At 41.0% G+C, this 25,854-nt stretch overlaps 3 protein-coding genes and 1 pseudogene across 4 annotated transcripts; 3 read left to right on the top strand and 1 right to left on the bottom strand.

Moving 5' to 3' along the window:
• The first annotated feature begins 635 nt into the window (after positions 1-635).
• Positions 636-5,109, top strand: LOC126401972 (secreted frizzled-related protein 2-like; annotated as a pseudogene).
• A 417-nt stretch (positions 5,110-5,526) lies between these two features.
• On the top strand, positions 5,527-9,592 carry tomt (transmembrane O-methyltransferase). The gene is made up of 5 exons (XM_050063617.1): positions 5,527-5,635; positions 6,855-7,126; positions 7,203-7,399; positions 7,577-7,699; positions 8,899-9,592. Exons 2-5 carry the CDS (start codon positions 6,865-6,867, stop codon positions 9,094-9,096), a joined length of 780 nt encoding a protein of 259 aa, XP_049919574.1. The 5' UTR covers positions 5,527-5,635; positions 6,855-6,864; the 3' UTR covers positions 9,097-9,592.
• A 146-nt stretch (positions 9,593-9,738) lies between these two features.
• anapc15 (anaphase promoting complex subunit 15) lies at positions 9,739-12,793 on the bottom strand. Its single transcript, XM_050063649.1, has 5 exons — positions 12,717-12,793; positions 12,259-12,380; positions 12,112-12,171; positions 11,831-11,971; positions 9,739-10,638 (listed from the first exon to the last, which is right to left on the bottom strand). Exons 2-5 carry the CDS (start codon positions 12,376-12,378, stop codon positions 10,591-10,593), a joined length of 369 nt encoding a protein of 122 aa, XP_049919606.1. The 5' UTR covers positions 12,379-12,380; positions 12,717-12,793; the 3' UTR covers positions 9,739-10,590.
• Positions 12,794-14,387: 1,594 nt separating this feature from the next.
• folr (folate receptor) lies at positions 14,388-19,150 on the top strand. 2 transcript variants are annotated; one of them, XM_050063628.1, is made up of 5 exons: positions 14,388-14,490; positions 16,975-17,107; positions 17,266-17,454; positions 18,414-18,549; positions 18,809-19,150. In XM_050063628.1, the coding sequence occupies exons 2-5, from the start codon at positions 16,979-16,981 to the stop codon at positions 19,084-19,086; spliced, it is 732 nt and encodes a 243-aa protein (XP_049919585.1). In that variant the 5' UTR covers positions 14,388-14,490; positions 16,975-16,978; the 3' UTR covers positions 19,087-19,150. The 2 variants fall into 2 exon arrangements, with proteins under 2 accessions (XP_049919585.1, XP_049919594.1); XM_050063637.1 differs by lacking the exon at positions 14,388-14,490 and adding an exon at positions 16,417-16,475.
• Positions 19,151-25,854: the final 6,704 nt, after the last annotated feature.

Here is a 25,854-nt window from a genome sequence, read left to right as displayed (position 1 = left end):
AACAGTAACAAGCTAAGACTCGGTTAATTAAGAAGAACTTGCTTGAAGACATTGGGACTTAATTATCATTGACAATGTTTTGTTTTTTTATACTTATCCGGTCCTACTGATCCCACATAGCTAGAGGAAATTAAAAATGCATACCAAACAAAACTCTGGGTCTCAGGAGGATATTTTACATTACTGTGCATCTTCTGTGTTTTAAATTGTGTGGTTGTTTGGCTGTTAATTTTTGTATGCTGCTGTCTTGGCCAGGTCTCCCTTGTAAAAGAGATCGTTGATCTCAGTGGGACTCACCTGGTTAAATATGGGTCAAATAAAAATGTTAATTTTCTAAATATTTGACCAACATCATAAGAACAAATGTGCAACTTCAGTATGTATTTGAAAGTATGTGCCATACGAATATTTTTGTCTGTCTTTACACAGTAACTTATGTGGCATAAGTAACAGCATCCTTACTTTGTTTGTTCTGTGTCTGCCACAAAGTGTGCTGTTTACAGCATGAATGCCAAACTAAAGAAACAGAAACAGTATGCAGTGAGGCAGGCACTGATGGGGAGGGATGATGACTGGGAGGCGCCTGCCCTCTTATTAACCCCCCGTTTCCTCCACACCTCTTTGTTTACACCTACATGCCGGTCAAGTCCAGACAGAGAGGCAGAAGCTTTGCAGACAGTTAGTCACTCTGTTCTTACTGGAACAACAATGTGTGTCTCTATGCTCAGCTTTATTCTGCTGTTTGGGCTTTCCCATGCGTCTGACACCGCTGCTCCAGCCCAGCTCGGGCCGCCGTCGCTTGTGTTCAGCTCCTCGGTCCGCTCGGTGTGTAAACCCATCCCGAGCACCTTGTCTCTGTGCCACGGGATCGGCTACAGGAACATGCGGATCCCCAACTTGCTCGGCCATGACACGCTGAAGGAGGCCCAGCAGCAATCGGCGGCCTGGCTGCCCCTCATCTCCAAACTGTGCCACCGGGACACCAAGAAGTTTCTGTGCTCGCTGTTCGCTCCGGTGTGTCTGCCGGAGCTCAGCGGGCCGGTGAGCCCCTGCAGGAGCCTGTGCGAGGCCGTGCGGGACGGGTGCGTGCCCGTCATGAGCGCGTTCGGGTTCCCCTGGCCGGAGATGTTCAACTGTACCCGGTTCCCGCGCGCGACCGAGCTTTGTATCCCTGTAACCGGGGAGCAGGAGGGGCGGACGGCAGAGGAGGTCAGGCACGAGGAGGCGCTGAAAGGTCAGTGGATAGTCTGTTTGGCTTCACCTTTTAAAAAACAAAAGTTGATTTATTGTCATTAGTGAACTGTCAGCTACTTTTAAATCAACATCAATGTCACCTTCAAGTCATTTTTATATTAATAGTAACACTCAACACGTTTCACTGTTGTATATCTACATAAACATTATTATATGTGTTAAATGCACTGGCCTTTAGATTTCTATCCCTGCTGCAGTAAGTCACACTGCCTCAGTTCCATCATTATAGTATTATCTTGGAATGTATATCTTTGCACAATGCAAAAATTTGAGTCCGACTGTTATCAGCATGCCAATACCACTGGCTGATATAGCTTGTTACTAATGTAGTATCAGTGCTGCTTATTTCTGTTTAAAGGTAACAAGAAAACGTATGTTAAAGAAAAGTTTGAGTTCATTTTATAAGTGTCTCTATTATAAAGTTTGTTCAGTTTTTTTTTTACATAAAATGAAGCAAACTTCCTGTCTTGATCAAAACTGACCTTTCTTTGACCCTTTGTGGTGGTCCGACAAACTGACAAATCAACAAATCATATCTTTGGAAAAATGAAACAGTGATTCCAGAGAGAAGCAGACAGAGGGGTCTACAGTCTGTGTTTGAAGGATATATCCAGGATGTCAAACTGACTCAGCAGCAACAACAGGTTAAAAAGACAAAGATAGTTAGAAGCTAAAGCCGAACTATAGGCTACAGATCCCAGTGTAAAAGTGAACCACCACATCACTGCTGATCGCCACACAAGACAATGAATATAAAGGGAAACTTTGCTGATATTGAACCAGCTGTGTGGCATCACAGTGTGTGCAGATGAACGGTGTTTGGCTTTGCCCCTGTGCTGCTGCCAACACCTGGACCTCTGCCGCTGGACAGGCAGGGCTCTCCAGGGGAAGTCAAACAATGTTCATCTGCGCACAGTACGATGACACACAGCTGGTTGAATATCAGCAAAGTTTCCCTGCTTCCCGTCACTGGTTCCTGTACAGCAGGATTGGCCTTTTTTTTCACTGTTATAATCACTGAAAAGCAAAAGCAGCATGTGTCTACATTCAGTAGGCTATATCTTCAGTAGCTAGCTAGCTAACCCTACACTTTTCAGGGTTTGATTTTGGTTTTGGAACAGGGAAGAAACGTATATCTTTTTCCAACCTCTCCGGGTAACGAGTGTCATTAATACACGACGTGCTCCAGACACAACATTTAGCTCCAAATCCACAAAACCAGCCTGAAGGAAATCTGAAACGATTGCATTAGAGTCAATGGAGCACACCTGTGTTGTTGTCGGACCCTGGTCTGAGCTGGCCTGGTGCTACATCTCACTACCTTTATTGAGACACTGGCAGTCATCTAATCCTTTCTCCTTTCTACCCCCAGGGAGTATTATCTGTGACGCCTGTAGTTTGGCAGCTGAAGGAGAAAATGACATCCAGGAAAACTTCTGCCACAGTCCATACGGTGAGAACAAACTGATGTAGATTAAGTTAGCTACAAAATCCATCCTTTTTTTTCTTTTGAACATGGAGCACAACACAGGATAACCCTCTGTATTATAACTCCAGTTTAAAAAAGCAGCTCACAGAACTGATCTATTCATAGAGATAGAGATTGTTTTACAATGTGTCTGAAATGGCACCTGTTAAATAGTTTTCTCTCTCTCTCTGTCTCTGTCGCAGCATTAAAAATGCGTCTGGGCAGTGTGTCGATGGTGGGAGGGGACCGTCAGCTGGTGCCTACGGCCCGCAGCCGCATTCTGAGGTGGGCAGGGGGAAGTGCAGAGAGGGCAGAAGGAATAGGAGGTGCAATGGCCCACAGTGCTTTGTGGTTGCAAGAAGGAGGCACCTGTACTTGTCCCGGCTTGGACTCTGCAGAGACCAGCGAAGACAGGAGGTGGTTAGAGGAGGAACAGATGGACAAGAGAGAAGCAAAAGAAGGAGGAAAGGTGGGGAAAGGGGCCCAGAATGCATGGTACCTGGCCCTGGCTCAGGCCGAAGAGGGACGACTGGTGCTGACTCGACTGGTGAGGTGGACCAGAGGGGACAAAGAGCTGAAGAAGTTCATCAGAGTGCTCCTTAAACAGTCCTGTCCAGAGCTGTAGACTGGGAGTCATCAACCATTGCTGTCCTTGTCCATGGACGCTGCTTTGTGTGAATCACATGAGCACAGATTGTTAGATACTATGTTAATGAGCCAAATGAGTTTGTAGAGATCTGTAAATCTGCATACTGGCCACTTTCTTGATGAACTGCTCCTGATTAACTCTGAAAAAGGTGCTAAATCCCCAACACTCAATAACCAATCAACTCTCCCTTGCTAAGTACATAATACTCTGTGTCCCATCAAGTTAAGCAGTGTATTGACTTGTTACCAAATGCATCATTGTACCATGATTACTTTACCATTACTCACAATTGATGTAAAAATAGAGCATCATTTTACTAAACTCACAAATTATAATTGTTTTCTTTTGTTAAGTTAGTGATTATCAGACAGAGAGCAGAGGCCTGTACTATGGAACCAGTTCAACCTACCTAGAATATCTTTTCATTATCTGACTTGACGGACCCTAACATTGGCCGTCTGGATAACTGGCACTACAAAGCTGGTTATCAACTAGTTCAGTCAACTCTGGGTTTTCATATTCAGCCACAAGCGTGTTCATTGGGGAGGGGGCTGCAGTGATGGAATCAGAGTGTAAATAGCAACTGTCTGTCAATCTTGCTTCATAGTACAGGCCTATGATGTTTACATACCTCATTGTTATTACCAATGACTCCGTAATTCTGGAAATGTAACGCAGGCAGCGATGGTAAAAGCCCAGACACACCAAACCAACGTCAGAGACCTAGTGGCGACAAAGGCCGACTGTTGCATCGTCTCACTTCAGCTGTGTCTCGGCCAAAGAGTTGCACTTGAACACAACACATAGACTACAGCTAACTGTCTGCTATAACATATGTTGTGCCTGCATGAGCGGAAATAACTCTCCATACCAGCAGGCCGTGGTAGTCTATATTCCTCATTAAAAAGGGAAACCAGAGGACGAAGAGGATTCAAGATGCTAGTTAGCCAGTTAGCACATTAACAACACAACCTGGTGTTTAAAAAGCAAAAGATATTTACCTTGAACAATGACACAATTACGAACTGTTTCCACCAAAGAGCTCAATGGTTAACAATAATCTTACCTAACAACTTTGTTTTGATCTCATGCCCTTTTGACTTCCATTTCTCTTCTCATCCTTTGAGCTTACTTGCCAGAGGGATTTCTCTCATCAATGGGCTCCACCAATCCAATGTGCTGAATCAGCCGACAAGTCCCAACGGTGCTGAACAAACCGCAAAAATATAAGGCGACAGATGCTCACCGACGGCCTGGCATTGACAGCTGATTGTCAGCTTGGTGTGCCAGGGCCTAAGGCATTGTTATAATAGTTACTTCTACACATGGCATGAAAAGGTTGATGTGAGGGTGGGTATTTTGTGTATATTTGTGTATATAGGAGAAAAATATAACCCTTTAAACAGTCAGTGTTTGGAAATGATTGCAGGGGTTAGGCTGATCTCATCACGTTTTCTATTGATACAGATTTGGGTTGCAGCAGAGTAATTGTTATTCCTATTATAGTGTTTTGTTTTAATACGAATTACTATATTGCATCCTATTTTACCATTTAGTTTCACCGCAGCTTAGGTCTTAGCAGTTTTATGAGTGAAATCACGTCAGGCAGCTACAGTGTCAAGTCACATCAAAAGAGAAGCACTGAAAAGAAAGGAAACGTGGTGTGAACAATAAATCATTAAGATCTTCGTTTGGTCTCTATTTTTTTTCATTTGACTCTCATGTAGGTTTTTTACACAATTAATAGATTTTTTTTATTTAAACAAACTAATAAAAATGTATTTATATCATGTTGAGGTACATCAGATTATATTCCATGAATTAGGTTTTTAGGTGTGTCTGTTTCTTTCTTGACCTTTCCATCATGACTCAGTAAAGAAATTTGATTCCACACAGACACACACCTGTTGCTGTTAACTCGATATATCAAATGTCTCACGCTGCCTCTCTCTGTCTCACTGTCTTACTGTCTCTGCACCTATTCTAAATATCTGAGCAAGAGGCAATGTGTGGGTGTCTGATCAGAAATGACAAAGGCTGGTGTTTAGCAGTCACACAGTTAGTGACGTTACTGTCAACATCTGTTCTTTGGAAATAATTACAGGACAGATACTGTCATGCACGTGATACATGAATTATTCACATCTCCAGGTCTCTTACCTTCTCTGAGACACACACACACACACACCTCTCTGTGTTTCTGTGGCTGAAGCTCCACTTTCATCTTTATCAACAGCGCTTTCTGCAAACTTTTAAGTCACCAGGTGAGTTTGTCTGTTTTTCATGGGACAGTAAGTGAGACTTTATTTTGATTCACATACTTTGTTATACTATCTCTTGTGTGGTGCAGAAAGCCTGTGGTTACCTGAGGCAGTAGAAACATCTAGAGAGGCACAGCACTTTCTCTCACATCTACCGCAAGAGCGAAGCATGAAAGATGGTTCCTGTGGAGATCTTGCATAACTCAAAACTAGGACAGTCTGTCTCAGATGTGTTTAATCACTTTGAAATTTGTTGTTTCAGGGAGAGATTATTAAAATAATAATATCAGACTGTATTAAAATGGTCTCATAATAATGGCCCTTTTTGGTATTCCCAAAATGTACCTTAGAATGATGTACACTTTTCCAGCTTTATTTGCATTAAGTAAAGATCTTTTGTCAGTTGTGAGTGATCGTTCAGTAGTTTTGTCGTAATTAATTCATGGCTTTGATCATTTAACACATGGAACACTACAAAAGCACCAGACTAGCTGCAGAGTCTTGATACCACAAAGAGATTTGTGGAGTCTCAAGGCCATGCCCATGAAGACTACACGTGGTAACAATCAATTTGCCTCTAAAAATGTACTGAAATTACATATGATGTTACTGCAAAGGACTATCACTTCAGTTTTTTGCACCTTCACTGCAGAATACTACCACTGGTGTGTGCCTGACAGTTACAAAACTTCAGACGTCAGCAAGCATCAGGAGGAAATGGCTGAAAGATCTTGCAGCACTGATGGACAGATAAAGCAGAGTTTGTTTATAGTTTGTACTTCCTCCCACTCCTTTTTGGACACGCAAATCAAATCATTATGTGTTGTTTTCAGTTTTCATGCTTCCTTTAGTATCCTGTGTTTTTTTTAACGTCTGTCTACTACTGTATGATTATTTGGGTTATTTGCTACTTACATGGTTGAAGTAAACTGCTACTAACTTCCTTTAAACTATTAAGGATCTTACTGCACCTGAACATCTATACCAGAGGTCGAAATGGCAGTGTGATAGCTTCTTTTTGACACTACAGGGCAGCACTGTTTGATTTCAAATACAGTAGGCCAATGCAATTCTAGTCCACTGATGTACAGAGAGCAGGGACACATCACCACCTTACCACCTCATTCAAACAAAGAGTAAATACATCTATTATGTTGACATAAACAACACTGAACATAACTAGGTACGAGTGTCTGATGAATCTACTTGTGTGTTTCTTTAGATGAGCTAGGATGGTGTCTCCTGCTATTGCTCTGGCCTTCCTTCCCCTCCTGCTGACTATCATCATCAGGTGCCGCTTCTACTTTGTGCTGTTCTATCGGGCGGTCCTGGTCAGGATATGGAACGACTGTGTTACTGGCCTGAGCCGCGAGGAGCGTGCCTACCAGTACGTTCTCACTCATGCCACCCCTGGAGACCCCGACAGCATCCTGGACGCCTTCGATGTCTGGTGCAGCAAGGTGGAGTTCATCAGCAACATTGGGCCTAAGAAAGGTGAGGGGGATATTGACCTTACACAGAAATTTATCTGGTGACAGGCATGATTTTACATGATGTGTTTCGTGCGAAGGGAAAATCCTGGATCGTCTGCTGATGGAGCAGAGCCCTCTGACGGTGCTGGAGCTGGGCGCCCACTGTGGGTACAGCACTGTGCGGATGGCCCGGTCTCTACCCCTGGGTGCCAGGCTCTATAGCATCGAGATGGACCAAAGAAATGCTGCTATCGCTGAGAAAATCATCCGTCTGGCAGGGTTTGACGATGACACGGTGAGAGAGCAGAAACTTAAACACTGTAGCCTATATATCCATGTGCTAAAGGCCCAATGACCTGCCTACAGAGCATCACCTTTATTTTTTACATACATCCCTGTTTTTCTCTGTTTCATGTATTGAATATGGAGAGTTTTATACCAATGAGACATCCATGCTGTGTGTGTTCCCCAGGTGGAGCTCATTGTGAATCCATCTGACGAGGTGATCCCTCGGCTGCGGTCTGACTACGGTTTGGAAAGGCTGGATTTTGTCTTCATGGACCACTGGAAGAAATGCTACCTCCCTGATCTGCAGGTGACTCAATAAATTATTAGAAAGTACTTTTACATATGAATTAAAGGTCCAGTGTGTAGGATTACGCACAATATATTGGCAGAAGTGAAATCTAATAAAATACGTATGTTTTCTTCTGTGTATAATCACCTGAAAATAAGAATCATCATATTTTTGTTACCTTAGAATGAGTTTATACCTACATAAGGAGCAGGCCTTGTCCGCGGATTCCAGCACGATACAGTGGCCAAGAAAGACAAACCAAACACTGGCTCTAGATAGGGACATTTATGTTTTTGCGTCAGCCACCGTAGTTAGCAGCTCCTCCACAATGAGCCAAACAGCATTGGAAAAACACTGATTTTTAACATGAAACTGCTTTATTCAGTATTTTTTACTGGTTTTAATCACCTGGTCTGTTTACTTTGGAGAGGAAGAGACCACTGTGAGTAATTCGGCTCAACACTAAGGGAATTCTAATAGAGATTTTAAACTTTACACATGGGATAATTTTCAGTTAGATGTAATCCGCACTCCTCACCGCTAGATGTCATACATACTGCTCCTTTAAAATCCTCTTTTATAGTTTACTGTCTGTCTGTCAGATGGCTGGTAGGAAATAAAAATATAAAGTCTTACATAGAACTTTCAGCTGTAGGAACCCTGATATTACCTAGTGTAAACTTTGTATATATTAGTAGAGTTATGAAGATAAATTGTAAGTTGGCTAAAGCTTTAAAAAAAAAAAAAGCAAATCAGAAGATTAGGTTTTCACATAAGAGAAATTTGCTTTGATGTATTGGTGTATATTATGAACACAGCGAGAGAAAATGTAATGAAAAATAAAAGCAATTATTGCAAAAAAAAAAAAAAAAACATAAGAGAAAATGACAATAAAAATACAAAAAAATACTATTAAAAAAGTGTGCAATATAGTCCAAGTCCAGCCTGCGACCCCCTGCTGCGTGTCAGTCACCACTCTCTCTCTCTGTCTCCCCGTTTCACACACTGTCCTGTCCATTAAAGGCAAAAAGCCCACAAAAATAATTAAAAAAAATGAATAAGCTGTACAGTTTTTAGAAGGTTATCAAGGTGTGTTAATAATATAAATGCAACTGAAATTGTTCTTAAATTAATATCTTTTAGTTGGGATCCTCCCCATTGTTACCTGGTCAACTCCCTCAGCTACATGATACTGTGTGTGTGTGTGTGTGTTACAGATGCTGGAGGGCTCTGGTCTGCTGGGAAAAGGGTCTATGATTGTTGCAGACAACGTGCTGTTCCCCGGGGCTCCAAAGTTCCTCAGACACATTCGCAAGAGTGGCCTGTACGAGTGGAAGGTCCATCGGGCCACACTTGAGTACAGCAAAGGCATCAGGGACGGGATGGCTGAGCTGGTGTACCAGGGAATCAAATAGACTACACTGTTAGACAGATACACATTTTTGGAGTAGCGAGGGATGAACTGATGATAGTAAACCTTATGTAAAAACTAATCTGAAAGAAAATGTGATGAAAAACAGTTTAAATAATTCCCTAAAAAGCTGCATTCACCTGAAAATTGCAACCCTATGTGCACAACACTTGTCTTCATATGGAAATATTATCTACCTTTTTATTCCTGTTGGGGATCCCTGTCATTATCCTCTCCCACCTGTCTTTTAAAAGCAGGAAAAAGTCTTCAAAAAATATCACAAATTTTGAGAAAAAAGAGGATCAATTCATTAAATATGCAAATTAAACTTAATGATGTGTATTTTTTGATTAGTTTATTATAAATATCCTTTATATACAAGTTCAGTACTGAAGAAAATATTGGCCTTTAGCTGGGAAATGTTAACATTACCTGTTCAAATCTTTCCAGATATCAAATGTTTAATGGCATAAAGTGAATTGTGGACATCAGTACCACCCCAATCATAAATTTTATTACCACCAAATTCACAGATCTCTTTATCAGTACTGGGTGTATCCCAACACACACCCCTTACTTCCATGTTACATTTTGTGTGTTTTTTCAATCAATAAGATACTAAAATGTAGACAACAGAAAAACACGGTTTCATCAAAATTATTTAATTTAATACAAAACGTCAAGGCCTCTGTTCGTTTGAGTACAAATAAGCAAAGCCTTGGCAAGCAATCCTTTTAGATAAATATGTGAGTATCTGGATGGAAACTGTGTGTATTCATATTTCAACTGACAGTCATCAACAGTAATGGCTGCTTTTACCTTTGACATAGTTGAAAAATAAAAAATATCATTTTTTATTTAAATAACAACTGATGATTTGTCTGGATTATTTCGCAAGCATTTATGAAGATTTCACCACAAATGTGAAATCTGTAACAAAAGATTAGCAGCTAACACGACACTCTGAAACAGAATTGCACTATATGGTATTTGTTAGTCTCCTTCATAGGTAACAAATTATTTAGCTGACTGAACTGTTGTTGGTGCTCAGTCAGCTGTTTGGAGGCTTTCTGTGAAGTGGCACATGATTGAGATATGACAAGGTCAAAGTTTAAATGAAAGATCACTGGGCTGATGGCTACTGCTGTCACCGTGTGGGTGTGTGCCCGACTGGTTACAAAACAGCAGGACCTTGTGTGTGAGTGAATGGGTGTGTGTGTGTGTGTGTATGTGTGCCAGGTGGCAACGCTCACAGCATTTTACAACTACGTCCTGGGCCTTCAAAGGCCAAGTGCAACTTAAAATGAGACACTTTGTGTTGGACTCACCCAACCTCCCGCTGGAGGACATCACGATGTAAGCTCGTGACTACTTTTTCTGTATACACAAATAAAAAATATATCTGTGTCACAGACTGAAGGAGCAGCAGTCGTGTTTTATGTGGGGAGTAAAAATTCATTGCCAGACAGCTTGATGGAGACTAAAATTGTCTTTTGTCTTAAATCATCCATTGGTCTTGGTCTTGATCGGGTCCCTCCATGTCCACCTGACAGAAAGAAACAGAGCTAGATTAAAGGCTATGTTTTCACTTTTTGGGGAGAAGAAAGGAAGCTAAAAAGGGAACAACATTTTTATGTAATTAAGAGTATTTTTCAGTGTATTTTACAGATTTAGTCGTTGTGCCTTTAATTCAAAAATATCAATTAAAGGAGCAGTGTGTAGAATTTAGTGACAACAAGCGGTGAGGACTGCAGATTGCACCCATCTGAAAAGTCTCCCATGTGCCAAGCGTGAACTTCCACTTAGGATCCCTTCAATGTTTATTGCTCTAGAGATTTTTACAAGGAGCCAAAATCTGCAGAGGTCTCTTCCTCTCCATAATAAATGAACCAGAGGTCTCATTTATAAACATTGCGTATGCACAAAACAAGGCCTGAAAGAGGTGTACGCCACTTCCCACACAAAAGCTGTGATCTATGAAAGTAGACTTGATGGGAGAAACTTTGACCCATGCCTACAAATATTTTGGAAACGGGAAATTGGCGATGCAGATAGTGAGGTGGAAGCCTGAGTGTAGAAACCTCACATTTTTTTGCACATTTTTGGCTACCAGTAAACACACCGAATAAAGTGTGACATACTTTATTATGTGCTCACCTCTTTTCTCTGATAACTTAAGATCAAGACGATCAGGAGGTTTTTACCAAAACCCGGATTATCCAGAGGTTACCTCCCCTCCTACACAAACGGACACGGTAATTTAAACCAATAAAGACACCAAATAAAGCAGTTTCACGTAAAGAAAACAAACAAACTGTGTTTCTGACACTGCTTGTTGCAGAGGGGCTACTTACTATGGTGGGCGACACAAAAATGCAAATGACCCTATCGAGACCCAACATTTGGTTAGTCTGTTTTGGACTATTGGAGAAATATGGCTGTGCAACACGGTGAACTCCGTGGACGAGGATCCACTCCCTATGTAGATATAAACAACTCCTTCTCAGGTAACGAAAACACAGCAATTCTTATTTTCAGGTGATTATACGCTTAAGACAACATACTTGTTATATCCCCCTAAATCCTACACACTGGTCCATTAAGTTACGTATGTTTAAACAAATTCCTTTTTTCTTAACAGTGTCGAGCCATGTGAAAATTATACACTAGTCGCCCTCAGTCATTTAACGCTGTACTGACTGCAGGAGGGGAAAATACTTCATCATAATTCAAAGCACCTCATTAATCTCGCCATCATCAGGTGACTCATTGTAGTCATTCATCTCATCCATGTCCTGCATGTCCTCTTCATCTTCTGAATCTTCCTCACTGTCCTCCTCATCCTCGTCATCCTCCTCTTCCTCTTCCTCATATGCCCCCTGCGCCACAGTAAAGCCAGATGACATATATGAAGGGAACCATGTTACTAGTACATGTGTCATAGTGTGGCATGGTGAAAATCAAGAGCAGCATTTTCATTCCAAATGCATCTGTTGAATAGATCTAAAGGACACATTACGTCAAAAATAGGTTTCCCAATGGGCATCAGGTTGTTGTCTTTCTCAGCAATGCTCTGCAGCTGTGGTAGAGATAGACAGAGAGCACATGTTAAGATGTGAGCATGAGGAGAGGGAGAAAGACCCTGTGTCTCAGCTGAGGTGTTTACCCATGTTTGGTGCTGCTGCTCCTGCTGATGCAGCTCCGTCTCGTCCACACAGGGTCGGTCAAGGTTGAACCAGAGAGACTCCGTTATCCGGGGGAAGAGAGAGGGGAACAGCGTGGACATGTCTGTCACAAGGGGACAACGACAAACACGGTGACAGTTAGCGACCCTGTGTGTAGCCCAGAGGTTTTAACGCTGAAAATAAAAAGCAATAAAGCCCTGGTTTTCTAGAAAAAGGGGAGCCAGTGAGTATGTGTCGATACAAACGCAATTTTAAATGACTAAGTAGTGGTGGAGGGACACGGTAACGTTTAGTTAACGCAACGTTAACACATCGCTAACGTACGATATTAAGTCGTCCTGTTTTTTGTTAACAAACAAACTCTAAAATGTAAAAGATAGCGTTAAAAATGTGGTATTTTACCCGCTATTTGTTGCGTTATTTAAGATAATGTACTTACCTGCCAGGCTATCGCTCCAGCTTTCAAAAAAATTCAAAACAACTCTAACCGGAAGTCGCTGATGTTCATCACTCAATACTTCCGGAGACCTCTAGTCCTGTGTCACTTCACAATGGTTCCGCCTGGGTGGCAGCAGTAGAGCCAGGAAAGTGAACCAAAAACACGAATAGACTTTGGTAAGTATGTTAATAGTGATGTTAATGATCTGTATAGATAGTAATGCAAATATTCCCTGATGTAGTTTGTCGAAAAAATACTGATTAATATGTCAGTCAACAGCGAGGGATACCTGTTGTTAACATAGTAAATGGTTGTTATATGGGCATTTTCCTCCATCTGTGAACCTGAGTGTTAATTTTTCGACCAATAAATTGCATTGTAAATAAATATAAAGGAAGAAGACTGAATTTATTACGCTTTTCTTTTGTTTCACACAGAGCATTTGGCAATAGGGAATGTAGGAACTAAAGTTGTTACCAAAAGTGCAGGTCCGAGTCATTGTTTTCAAGTCTGAAGTCTTTGCACTCAAATCCCAAGTCCAGTCCAAAAACAGGACAGGCAAGTGCTGATTCAAGTTCCAAGTCAAGACTTGTACCACATCATAAACTTTGAGTTTCGAGTCTTAAACAAGTCGCAATGTGCTCTTCACCACCAGCCATTTTAATAACAGGTTAATAATATATAAAAATTTACAAATATCGTGAACGCTTTTTAAAATGAGATTTTTCATGTAGCGCTATCCATCAGTAGGCTACTACAACAGAATTAATTTTGTGTGTCTCTGTCCTGACTTCTTGTAAACTCATTTTATTCTGGAAAAAATGTCCACAACTTTTCTCTTCCCAAATTTGCAAAATATTTTCTGTTAGACTAGTCTTCCTTTAAAGTGATATTGTATGTTGTTGCATGCTTTGTGTTTTATGTCTAAATGAAAACACCTAAAAACTTTTTAAAGTGTCATACTTTTTAATCTTTGCATGGGGAAAGGTGTCAAGTATTTTGATTTCAAAATGCTCAAGTTCAAGTGAAGTCACAAGTCATTGGTGTTAAAGTCCAAGTCGGGCTGCAAGTCTTTCTTGTTTGACTCGAGTCCAAGTTATGTCAATGAAGTCCACGCTTATGCTAATGAAAAACCATACTGGTGGATTAATCTAAATATATTAATTATTAACCTTTATTTTTGTTACTCATCAATGAAATTAAAACGTACATTGACTCAATCTTCAAGTCCAACAGTGAGAAAGCTGTTGAACCGACACTTGTACAAATTAACCGCCCACTTCAACGTGTTTGTAGCCTAACATTAAAAGTTTTATTTGAATCACGAGATGACCAACACAGATACAGCAGAAACTTATCTTAACTGCCCCCTTTTTTTACTCCTCTTCCTGCCTTCCCAGGTCACACTAACATGTCACATCAAAAGTCAAGTGTGCGTGTGTGTGTGTGTGTGTGTGTGTGTGTGTGTAAGAGAGAGAGAGAGAGAGTGAGAGAGAGAGAGAGAGAGAGAGAGAGAGAGCAAGCGAGCAAGGGAAGACCTTGAGATAAGACAAACAAAGATGTAATAAAATTCTGATAACCAAACCCACCACCTCTTTCGCATTCCTTCGTTCTATCTCAAGTACCCTCACAAATGAAGCAGACTTTGGACTTTGGAAACATTCACACACATATTTGTGCGCAGATGTGTCTTATTTGGTCTTGAGAAGTGCGTAAGAGGTGACTCGAGACTCCGATTTGTAGGATCATCACTTCAGGAAGGATTCATTACAAGGTAATGTAAATCTGTTCATTATTGATTGTTGAAGTCTTCATTGGTGTCTAAACAAGATGCCACATGAAGTCATTATGAATACAAATAAATGTATTTAGGTTGTAGGGTATGTTTTAAATTCTAATAAGTGAGGGAAGAGGGCTTAAGGGGTTCTTCAGTTATTTCTGTTACATCTACAGTCTCTTTGTTTGGCTTTTTTGTGTTACATCCAGCAATGTATATATATATATAGTTTATTTGTAAGTGTCTTTGCTGTGACTTCCCAGTTTTGGATGATTTGTCACATTGAAATGAGAGCAAAACTGAATGCTACAGAGGGGAAACAAAAACCTTTACTGCAGTGAAAAACCATCAGATTCTAATTCTTAAAAAAAGCTGTTGCGTTTTAATGTTACAGGTGAGTTATACACCTGTGTGTTTCACGTCAGAACCTGAATAACAGATGCTTGTCTCAGTAGGCCAATGTCCATCAGATATTGTGTTACAGGACATTAACCTCATTACCTCTAACACCAGTCAAAGTTTGAGCTGACGCTTGCTGTAAATAGGTTTTGTTTGTAACAGATTTACATCTCTCTCAGTCTGACTCTTCTGTCCAGTTTGTCACATTGATCATTTGTTTGAAGACTATAAGATCACCACCAGGTTGAGTTAGCTTCCTGACAGATTTTTTTGTTCATTTTTGAAATGTTGTACTTCAGATTGTAATTTTTGATAAAGAAAATGCACTTTACATCCCTCAGCAAAACACTACAATTTCTACAATTCTCTGCTTATAGATTTTATAAAACTTAATGACAGAGTTTTGGTTGTTTTGTCCAAAGAAACTTTGTAATTATGGGAGTAACGGGGGTAAAAAAGGAGAAAACACAAATAATCACAAGAAATTTGTTTTTAAGAAGCTGTGTAAAGATAGGGGCAAAAAATGGGTATATCACCAGCGCAGGATGCAAGTGCCCCTAGCCAGGATATTTTGGCTTCATCTTTGTATAGTAGGAGGAAGAGGAGACACGTGGTCCATATTTATATCCAGTGTAACTCACACAAAGTAAATTGTACACTCCCAAAAAGAAAGCTGAGAAAATAGGGTGAATGAACATCCCTTTAGGTTATGGCCCTTCGCTGTGGACAGCAGCTGTGTCCTGCTTGTGCCAACACGGTCCTCCATCTTCAGAAAATAACAGTTAACAATATAATCGATGACAGCCATTTATCTATTATGCAATGGATACATAAGTAAACAGCGAGGAGACGTTAAAAAAACGTTGGCAAAACACTTCACAGGCCCCCTCATTATCACACTTCCTCCAGGAACTTGAGCATAAAAAGAGTCTAAACTGATTGGGATTAGTTTGTGGAACACACAGTGATTAAATAACGATATTAAAATATGTGTAATGCTCTGTTACTTTAAAGAGCTCTGCTGTCAATGGACAACCAACAAGACAAGATACTGTCAGATCCAAATACCCAGACACCTGCTGGTTGGATGATATAAAAGTGACTGAGGTGGATAAAGTTCTGTGCTTACTCTACTTATGTAACAGGTTCAATTATACTGCAGTAATATGTGTGACAAGTCTAATGAATGTTGAGTATAATAATTCCAAAAAATTTGGTTCAGTTGTGGGGCATCGGTGGCTTAGTGGATAGGGCAGGCGCCCCATGTACAAGGCTGCTGTTGCTGCAGCAGCCTGGGTTCGACTCCAGCCTGTGGCCTTTTGCTGCATGTCTCTCCCCCTCTCTCTCCCCCTTTCATGGTTCACTATCCTATCAATTAAAGGCAAAAATGCCCTAAAAAATATCTTTAAAAATATTTTTGGTTCAGTTGTTATTACCTGACATGCTTAGACCTCTGTGCACAATATGTGGAACGTTTAATAACCAGTTTTTGTACCCTACGTTCACCTTTGGGGGTACCCCACCTATAAAGCGGTTTCTTCCGCCTTGCCTCCTCCCTTCTGCTGTTTTGCTCCGTGGGAGAGGTACGGAACATTGCTCTTGTGGTACTTCCTGTGTTTTAGTGCTGTTAAGCTGATTTTAAGTTCCTTTTATGCTTACATAATCTTGTGTCGCTTGATTTGTGAAGGGGCTGGAGTTTGTATGGTTGTGTATGATGGAATTTTTTTTGTTTTCGCCACCTACTTTTGTGAGTCAGTGCGTTAACTTCCATTTAGGGGAGGTGACTCACTGAGCCGTTGTCACTCATTTTGTGTAATAAACCTCTATTGGGATGCTAAAACCTGACCTTTACTACAGCAATGTCTGCCCACAATAAAACTACAGCTGAGGTATGAAGACTTTTGTCTGGTGATCATCCATTCCAGGGGTCAACAGCATCTTTACAGTGTGTGTTTTACTCAGGTTAGAGGTTACAGGGCATGCCTTTGATATGCATTTCAGCTTTTGACCAGTACTGTAGGTTGGCTGTCATCCCATTATTTTTCCCACCAGTTAATGTATGTTAATGCCTCCCTGCTGCAGAGCCATGTGGGTCATCCTGGCCTTGCTGCTTGCCCTCTCCAGTGGCACTCTGTCTCAGGACAAACTCAACATGTGCATGGACGCCAAACACCACAAAGTAAACCCTGGCCCTGAGGGACAACTTTATCAGCAGGTGATGAACATAAATGTCTCAAGCAAATCAAATGCTGGGGAACTGGGATGTTTTTTTCCTCATCTGAAGCTTCTGATCATGTTGTCACAGCCGATCCAGACGTGGGGCGGAGAAAAAAGCAGCATAAAATGACCCCTCTTTCGTCCTCCTCTTTCCAGTGTGCTCCGTGGAAAGACAATGCATGCTGTACTGCCAACACCAGTGAAGAAGCCCACGATGATAACTCCTACCTGTACAACTTCAACTGGAATCACTGTGGTATCATGAGCCATCAGTGCAAGAAACACTTCATACAGGACACCTGCTTCTATGAGTGTTCACCACACCTGGGACCCTGGATACAGAAAGTGTGTATTGTGCTCTCTCTCTCTCTCTCTCTCTCTCTCTCTCTCTCTCTCTCTCTCTCTCTCTCGTATCTGTGTTTAGCCAATTGCAACACTAGATGGCAGCATAAGAAGATGAAACGACTGAGAGGCAGGCCAATTAAATCCACATACAGGTTGTTGCCAGTGTCATCATAGTAATAAAAAAAAAATTAACCAGCAGATCAAGTTCTAAATAGAGACTTTGTAATGTGCCCCAGTTTCATTTGTGGACGCTTTTTATAACTCTCCTGACGGATCATATTGTAACTGTAAGGGCAGAGAGTTTAATTCTTGTCATACACTAATCAGCCAAAACATTAAAACCACTGCCAGGTAAACCAGGGAACCTTTAGTCCAATGACATCTCAAGACATCGACCTGGTCTTCAAATTCCTGATATCCCAATCTGATCAAGCATTCCTGGGACGTGCCAGCACTCCAGAGGTTCCCTCAATTCACACTGGAACCTCCTTGAATCTGACTTGGCTCTGACCTGTTGAAGCATGGACATCTGGGGGATGTCTGGCATCAGGGCATTGGTGGATCCCTTGAGCCCTATGGGTTGTGAGGTGGGGTACCGGCCCGTCCTACAGTTGCCAGATTAGATTGGGATCTGGGGAATGTGGAGGCCAGGTGGATGCCAGGAGCTCTTTGTCACATTTCTTTGGCCACTCGTGAGTTGTGTTTATGTTGTGGCATTGTCCCTACTGGGGAGGCCACTGCCTTTGAGGAATGCTGTTGCTATGACGGGGTTACTTTGTCTGCAATGGGGTCAGGGGTTGGACCCAAGGTTTCCCAGCAGAACACTGGATTGTAATGACACGATCGATGTTATTCATGTCATCGGCCAGTGGTTTTAATGTTTTAGCTCATCGGTGTACATCACTTGTGTTCTGAAATTATGGATCATACAAACTAGTCAATCGTGTGTGTGTGTGTAGGTGGATCAGAGCTGGCGTAAGGAGCGTATCTTGGATGTGCCTCTGTGTAAGGAGGACTGCCACGAATGGTGGGAAGACTGCAAGAATGAGATCACCTGCAAGACTGACTGGCACAAAGGGTGGGACTGGAGCTCAGGTTGGTATATAAACACACACACACATGCGTGCACACACAGACCAGTAGGTACACACAGACCTACTCAGAATAATCATACATTTGAATCCACATTAACACACTTGTCTTACCCAAAAAACACTTTTGACTATGTGCACACAGTACCATGCAGTGACTCACTCATAAACACATACAGAGATCTTCCATTACACTGCTTTTACTTGTTGCCAGGTAATCACTAAATTTCGATGCAAATTCCTCCCCTCTGTCTCACCTACAGGTACCAACCAATGCCCTAAGGACAGTAAATGCAGAAAGTGGACCGAAGTTTACCCCACACCCAAGTCCATGTGTGAACAAATCTGGTCCAATTCCTACCTTTATACCAGTTACACCAAAACCTCAGGACGCTGCATGCAGCTGTGGTTCACCGGGGAGAACCCCAACAAGAAGGTAGCCACGTACTACCTGAACAATGCGCAGCCAGGAAAACAAAGCTTTGCCTTGACAACTCTACTCCTCCTAGCTTTTGCATCTTTCTCTGTAATGATGCACTAAAATGATATCATTGACCTACCCTGTATCAGCTTTGAGGTGCCAATAAAACTGCTTTCAAATGCTCCTCTTGTCTCCTTTTGAGTCAGTTAGCCTCCTAAGTGATGGAAAGACCCCTCTGGCTTGCTCCACCTAACTAAAATGAGATTCACTGATCACCTTACAGAATTCCTGGTAATGATTGTCTATGTTCTTTTCTTGCAGTATAGTAGTAAATAAAAAAATACACATTTTCCTCTTACCAGTAGTGCTATTCATAAATCTAGATTGTTTAGGTTTGAGTTACAGAGTGTTGCCGACACTCTGTAACTCAAACCTAAACAGGCAGACATCTCTATGACATATATCTCCAACACTGTTGGAGATATATGTCATAGAGACATCTGCCTTCTTTCCAAAATAATGGAACTAGATGTACAAAAATACATTTGGAAAAATCTCAACAGCGATGTCTCTTTCCAGAAATCATGACCCAGTTACTCACAGTAATCCACAGACCATGTTGTGAGCAGTTTCAGGTAGAAACTATTTTCTTTCAACCGAACTACACCTACCAACTGCATCACTGCACAGAAGGAAGCATCTACTCGTAGATGAGGAGCTCTAACGTTAGCTAGCTTAGTGGTGCTAGGTGAGCTAGTCCCCACCTTGTATGGTCACTGAAGCCCCCACTTGCAAGTTCAACAATGTTCAACAATAAAGTAGAAGTTATGTCACTGTATAATTCATTAAATTTGATATTCATTCATTTTCTGTAACCGCTTATCCTGTTAGGGTCCTCTGACTATTACAAGGCTGACACATAGAGACAGACAACCATTCGCACTCACTTTCACGCCTACGGGCAATTTAGAGTCACCAATTAACCTGCATGTCTTTGGACTGTGGGAGAAAACCCAGAGTATCGAGAAAACCTTGCTAACATAGGGAGAGCATGCAAACTCCACACAGAAGGGCTCCCCCACCCCAGGGTTCAAACCAGGAACCCTCTCGCCGTGAGGTGACAATGCTAACCACTGCACCACTGTTTGTCATAAATTTGATACCTTGGTAAAATAAAAAGATCTTTAAAGAACATCTGGAAACAGCCTTCCTTAGTACTAGAACGATAGACAGTAATGTGCAGTACATCTGATGCACATCACTACGGGGGAGGCTAATAATTTACCAGTCTTTACTCTCCCCCTGTTTTATTTTTTGTGTTTTGCAGTTCCTGGTGAATTTTTCATTTCCTTCTTACGTTATTGTTTTCTTATTAATTTCCTAATAATTTCTTGTCGATCCAAACATCAAGCCTGTATCCATGGCGCTGTGATCATTTGCTACATGAACACTGTAAAATGTCCTCATGGTGTGAATGAATGGGATCAAATTCAACACGAACTGTGTTGGTTTCTCAACTGTCCTATTTGGAAACATGAAAGACAAACACAGGTTTGCTTTCTCCATCATAATAAAAAAATAGCAAAACATGAAAAACTACATAATTGTTTCACCACTCAAATGGAAAATTAGCTGAAATAAAGGCAGCACAGCAGTTTCACGTGTTAAAAAAAGTATAATAGATTTGAAAATTTGTACAGATAAAGAAAATAAAACAAAATCAAATGTTTGCAACTGGACAAGGCATGAAGTGACTTGCCACATACTGTACTACTGCACAGCGCTGGGATGATATTTCTGTGAGTGCAAACTATGGATCAACTTAATAACCCCTTCGTAACCTCAACCACCAGCGAGGAAACCGTAAAACAGACCCAGGATCTGCACTCAGGGAAAATGTTTCTCTACACCGGGCCCCAGTGATCACACCGTCACATGACCACTCTGGGCCAGCTAGTGGTTAGTGGGCTCCACTGCTTGGTAATTATGGAGTTCCAGTCCCTTGGGTGTGTGTGTGTGTGTGTATGTGTGTGTGTGTGTGTGTGACAGAGGGAGAGAGAGAAAGAAAGAAAAAGAGAGAAAGAGTGAGGGTGTGTTAATGTCTCACTTCCTCCCCCTATGTTTAAGTGTGTTCCTGTGTCACACAGTTTGTGTGTGTGTGTGCTTGTGTGTGTGTGATGGGCATGAGTTTACATATGTGTGCGTCAGTGCCACGTCTTAATGTGTTCTGTCAGGTCTTTGAATAAGTCTTTTGATTGGTTGGCTGGTGTGTGTACAAGACCTGAGCAGAGAGGACCTTGGCTGATCATCATGTTGGCTGATATATATTTAGCAGCTTTTGTGCACTCTGTACTTTTATATTCACGTTCTGAGATGATTAATATCGTACATTTAAAAAAATGAAAGATGCAGTCCACAGTATTGTTATAATTTGAAAATGTGGCCCTACCTTGTGTCAGAGATCAGTCGTGTCAAAGTGCTGCTACATTTCTGAAGCTGATAATAACATCCTTCCTGATGATACCACTATGTAATTTCACATTGCAAGATCAGCTGTGAACCCCAGGCCAGTCTTTCCTGTCTCTTTTCTTTGCATGAACTGCACACCTAAAGCTCTTATAGACCGTTTAAAACTTGACAACATAAAATTTCTAAATTTCTCCTTTGGTTTTTCCTGTTGAAATGTTTGTTAAGGCAGCAGCTGCAATTAAAGAGCAATTAAAGCAATTAAACAGTTTATGCAAAGAGAGGTGTGGCCTTTGTTTGTTAATGCCACGGCCATAATTTATCCAACAGCTTTATTCGAACATGAGTATGACAATGTTCCAGTATTTTCTATGTTGAACTAAAAGAATACTTATTCTAGGATTCAACAAACACCATCAATTTGTCATAATCCCCTCAATTCATGCAACACAGTTTACATTACCTTAAGCATTTTCCTGCTCTGAACCCTTTAGACATGTAAAGACGCTAAATGCAAGTGTTACTCATAACAAGAGAAACTGAAATACTACATGAACAGTGCAATAATGCTGTTCTGGGCACAGAAGAGCAAAACTATTGCATTACTGTATCTTGGATGGTGGACGTCAGCTGATGTGGGGCATCCATGCTAGTTTGCTTTTCAGATACTTGCATGTTTAGCAGATAGTATTTTAATATGTCAGATATTATGGAAGAATTGGCCATGATCAGATATCATCACTATTTTGGTTTTGATATGAACACTATTTAAAGGCCCAGTGTATGTGATTTAAGGGTATATATATTGGAAGAAATGGATTATAATATAAAAAGAATGTTTTCTTTACTGTAAAATCACCTGAAAATAAGAATTGTGTTTTCGTCAATTTAGAATGAGCCGTTATATCAGTGGTTCCCAACTGGTCCAGCCACGGTGTCCACATTTCTCCATAGTCATTAGTTTCAGGTCCACAAAGTTTACTACATTCAGCATCATACTAGCATTTGGCGATTTCTGTTAAGTAGCTGTCTGTTATTTCACTCTACGACAGGAAACAACACTTCAAAATAAAAGCTTGTGCTGGAAATTCACTGTATCTAAAAATAAAGTGTGTTTTTTACAAACTCGACACGTTTGTGAGTCACTTGAGGTCCAGTCAAAATGGACCTGTGACCTACTTTTGGAAGATGATCCATCATTTAGGGAACCACTGGATTCTATCTACATAGGGAGCAGCTCCTCGTCCACGGGCACCAAACACTGGCTCTAGACAGATTAGCATTTTCGTGTTAGCCAGCATAGTTAGCAGCCACTCTGCAATGAGCCAAACAACATAGGAAAAGAGAGAGCACGTCTGAGAGAGCACAGAGTTTTCAGCAGTTTTAATCACCTGGTCCGTTTGTCATGGCGAGGAAGAGCCCTCTGCGGATAATTCCACGCCTGGTAAAAAAAACCCTCCTGAACAATGAACACTGCAGGAATCCTAACTGGGAGGTTACGCCTGGCACACGGGAGAAGTTTCAGATGGGTGCAGTCTGCAATCCTCACCGATAGATGCCACTGAATCACACACACTGCTCCTTTATCTACTACGTGTCATAACATGCTAGAAGTTGGGCTAAACTCCTGCATTTATAGCTGAGTCTAAGGATGTAAAGTTGAACCTGGACAGCTGACTCTGAGATGTCCACACAGAATAGTGTAGCCCCTATAAAGTGGCTTAAGTGACCCTCTCACCAAGATTGGGTATGTAAAGGGAGCAGCATGGCCTGTTCTCTGGCTTGACCCTCAGGCACAACTTTACAAAAGTTGTCTATCCATTATTCATCTATTTTAGAATCTGGTTTTTGGGGTTTTTAATGAGCACTACAGCTTTCACTGTGTTTTTAGCGTAGCTACGGACTTTAACTCCTGTTCCAGATTTACCAGACAGTTACAGAAAGATGCAAAAAAAGGGCAAAATAATTTCTTTTTAAGATGAATTGCTGACCAATTATAGTTTTATTACGATGTCACATCTTGCAGCGCCCTTTTACGATCCCTGCATGCAGACAAATTGTAAAGCCACATGCTTTTACAGTCTTTTACAGTCAACACACACACACACACACACACACACACACACACACACACACACAACACACACACACACACACACACACACACACACACACCACCCTGCTTAACTCTAACCCTCTCTCCTCACTTTGACTCCAACTTTCTTTTTCCTTGTGTGTGTGCATGTGTGTGTGTGTCTCCACCACATTTTAGGAGTCAGACTTTTTGTGGACAACTAGAGAGAAAAATACATAATGTGCAGTGTGTGTTGGGTTGACTGTTTCCTGTGTTTTTCCAGTCTGGCCTCTAGGTGGACAGTTACACCTTGCAGGGGTGTGTGTGTATGTGTGTGTGTGTGTGTGTGGTCTGGAAAACAAAAGGATTACATAACTGGATTGAAGCTGGAGAAATTGCAGCAGGCTGGCCTCCTTGGTGGCTGCAGGTCACACTGATATTCAAATAGGAAAGCCCTCCGGTCATTTTCATATGCTTATCCGGGGCCAGGTTCAGGGGGCGGCAGGCAAAGCAAAGCTCCCCACTGACACTTTCCAGCACCTCCTGGGGGATCCCAAGGTGTTCCCAGGCCAGATGAGATATATAGCCCCTCCAGTGTGTTCTGGGTCTGCCCCAGGGCCTCTTACCTGTGGAACGTGCCCAGAACACCTCTAACGGGACATGCCCAGGAGCCATCCTATCAGATGGCCAAACCACCTCAACTGACCCCTTTCATATTATTGGACAGTTATGATATATGCATGCGTGTATGTAGCATTTCAGTATTGTAGGTGGTCAAAGTGCTGGTATGTTTAACTGAATACAGCTGCATTATACTTTATTTGTTGACCACATTTTGTATGTAAAATCTGAACCTGCAAAGCAACTAGTGACTAAAGCTGTCAGATAAACATAGTGGAGTACAACGTACAATATTTCTCTTTGAATATAGCAGAGTATAAAGCTGCATAAAATTTACTACATAACTGTCAAGAAGATAAGTAAATAGTTACTTTCCTCCACTGCTTCTCCTCTATTAGCATGAAGTCAGGTCATTTCGAACATCAGGTAAAATGGGGCAAATAAGGTGTTATATCTTGGGCTCATTAAACACAAGCAGCTGGTCACCAAATATGTCGTTGTATTGTTAATACAATTGTGCTTTACATAAAACAGTTGTTGTTATTGGTCTGAGATGACTAAGATGGGCACACCTAAGACTGAAAAATCCACTGGTCACAGAGCTTCCAAGGAAAGCCATGTGGCATGTTGATTTTCTCATGCTGGTAATAAGAGTACTGTTCCTAAATAAATAAGGGTGTAACAACAAACACGGTTTAAGGATGTTGTATTATATTATATTTTTGACTTTTAATCAAAATATTCCCACAATAGAGTTTATTTTTCATGTTAAAGGGGTTGGAATTGTCTTCCACATGAACTAAAGTCTGCTATAACAGTGTTCTCTCTTTTAACTCTTTTTTTATTTAAGAAACAAAGAACATGAGGTCGTCATGGGTGCTACACAGTCAAATCCCAGTGCATTTTTCACTTACATCCAGGCATAAGGTATCACACTTTTTTCAACAATAAAAAATAAAAGTAAGTCTTTCCATACAGTATAATTCGTCTATAATCCCCAGCCATTGGGCCAATGTTGGAGGATCAACTTGCAACCATTGCAACCAACAAGAGTCATGGCTTTCCTGCTACTTGCCAAAAGTATCTTTGATAAATACTTGTTTGTGAAAGGTTCAAGTATTTTTCCTAAGTATAACGTGACAAATGAATAGACTAAATCCGTCCTAATTATCTTAGAAATCTCAGCTGCAATCTCTCGCCAATATGGTTGTATTTTTGGGCATGCCCAGACTCAGCTCCTTTAAAAGCAAACTAGAAACATATCTTTTTTCACAAGCTTTTGGTTAGGTTTGTATGTGTATTTTTATTTGTTTTAGGAATTAGTATTTATTGTTATTATCTCCCCTTTTTTAAGAATAATGATAATAATAGTACCTTCTTACTCTATTTGTTTTTATCGTATATTTTATGTTTGTCGTGTATGATGTATCTTAAGCACATTGAGTTTACACTTGTTAAATTAAATGTACGATATAAAAAAGTTGACTTGATGTGTTTGAAGGTCCAATATTTCTACATTATTTTACTTTTCATCATATTTTCCTCATAGAAATATTGCAGACAGCTCTAACAAGTTCTTAACTTGTAAGGGTAGTCTTTAGAGTTTTAGGTAGTTTTCTTGGTAATCTACTGTACTTAGTGACCCATGTTACCTGGCCTTTACTTCTTCTCTCCATCCCTCTTTTCCTCCTCTCTTTCTCTTCATCCTTAAGAGCACTGTCAAGCTA

The sequence above is a fragment of the Epinephelus moara genome, chromosome 2 (genome assembly GCF_006386435.1).
Source record: "Epinephelus moara isolate mb chromosome 2, YSFRI_EMoa_1.0, whole genome shotgun sequence".
Classification (NCBI taxonomy): domain Eukaryota; kingdom Metazoa; phylum Chordata; class Actinopteri; order Perciformes; family Serranidae; genus Epinephelus; species Epinephelus moara.
This window is presented reverse-complemented; position numbering and strand designations above follow the sequence as displayed.

Coding starts and splice junctions, on each gene's coding strand:
- folr (XM_050063628.1), top strand. CDS start 16,979: ATGTGGGTCATCCTGGCCTTGCTGCTTGCCCTCTCCAGTGGCACTCTG. Junction 17,108..17,265: donor AGGGACAACTTTATCAGCAG/GTGATGAACATA, acceptor TCCTCTTTCCAG/TGTGCTCCGTGGAAAGACAA. Junction 17,455..18,413: donor TGGGACCCTGGATACAGAAA/GTGTGTATTGTG, acceptor GTGTGTGTGTAG/GTGGATCAGAGCTGGCGTAA.
- anapc15 (XM_050063649.1), bottom strand. CDS start 12,378: ATGTCCACGCTGTTCCCCTCTCTCTTCCCCCGGATAACGGAGTCTCTC. Junction 11,972..12,111: donor TTGGGAAACCTATTTTTGAC/GTAATGTGTCCT, acceptor ACTGTGGCGCAG/GGGGCATATGAGGAAGAGGA. Junction 10,639..11,830: donor ATGATGGCGAGATTAATGAG/GTGCTTTGAATT, acceptor TCTTTCTGTCAG/GTGGACATGGAGGGACCCGA.
- tomt (XM_050063617.1), top strand. CDS start 6,865: ATGGTGTCTCCTGCTATTGCTCTGGCCTTCCTTCCCCTCCTGCTGACT. Junction 7,400..7,576: donor CAGGGTTTGACGATGACACG/GTGAGAGAGCAG, acceptor TGTGTTCCCCAG/GTGGAGCTCATTGTGAATCC. Junction 7,700..8,898: donor GCTACCTCCCTGATCTGCAG/GTGACTCAATAA, acceptor TGTGTGTTACAG/ATGCTGGAGGGCTCTGGTCT.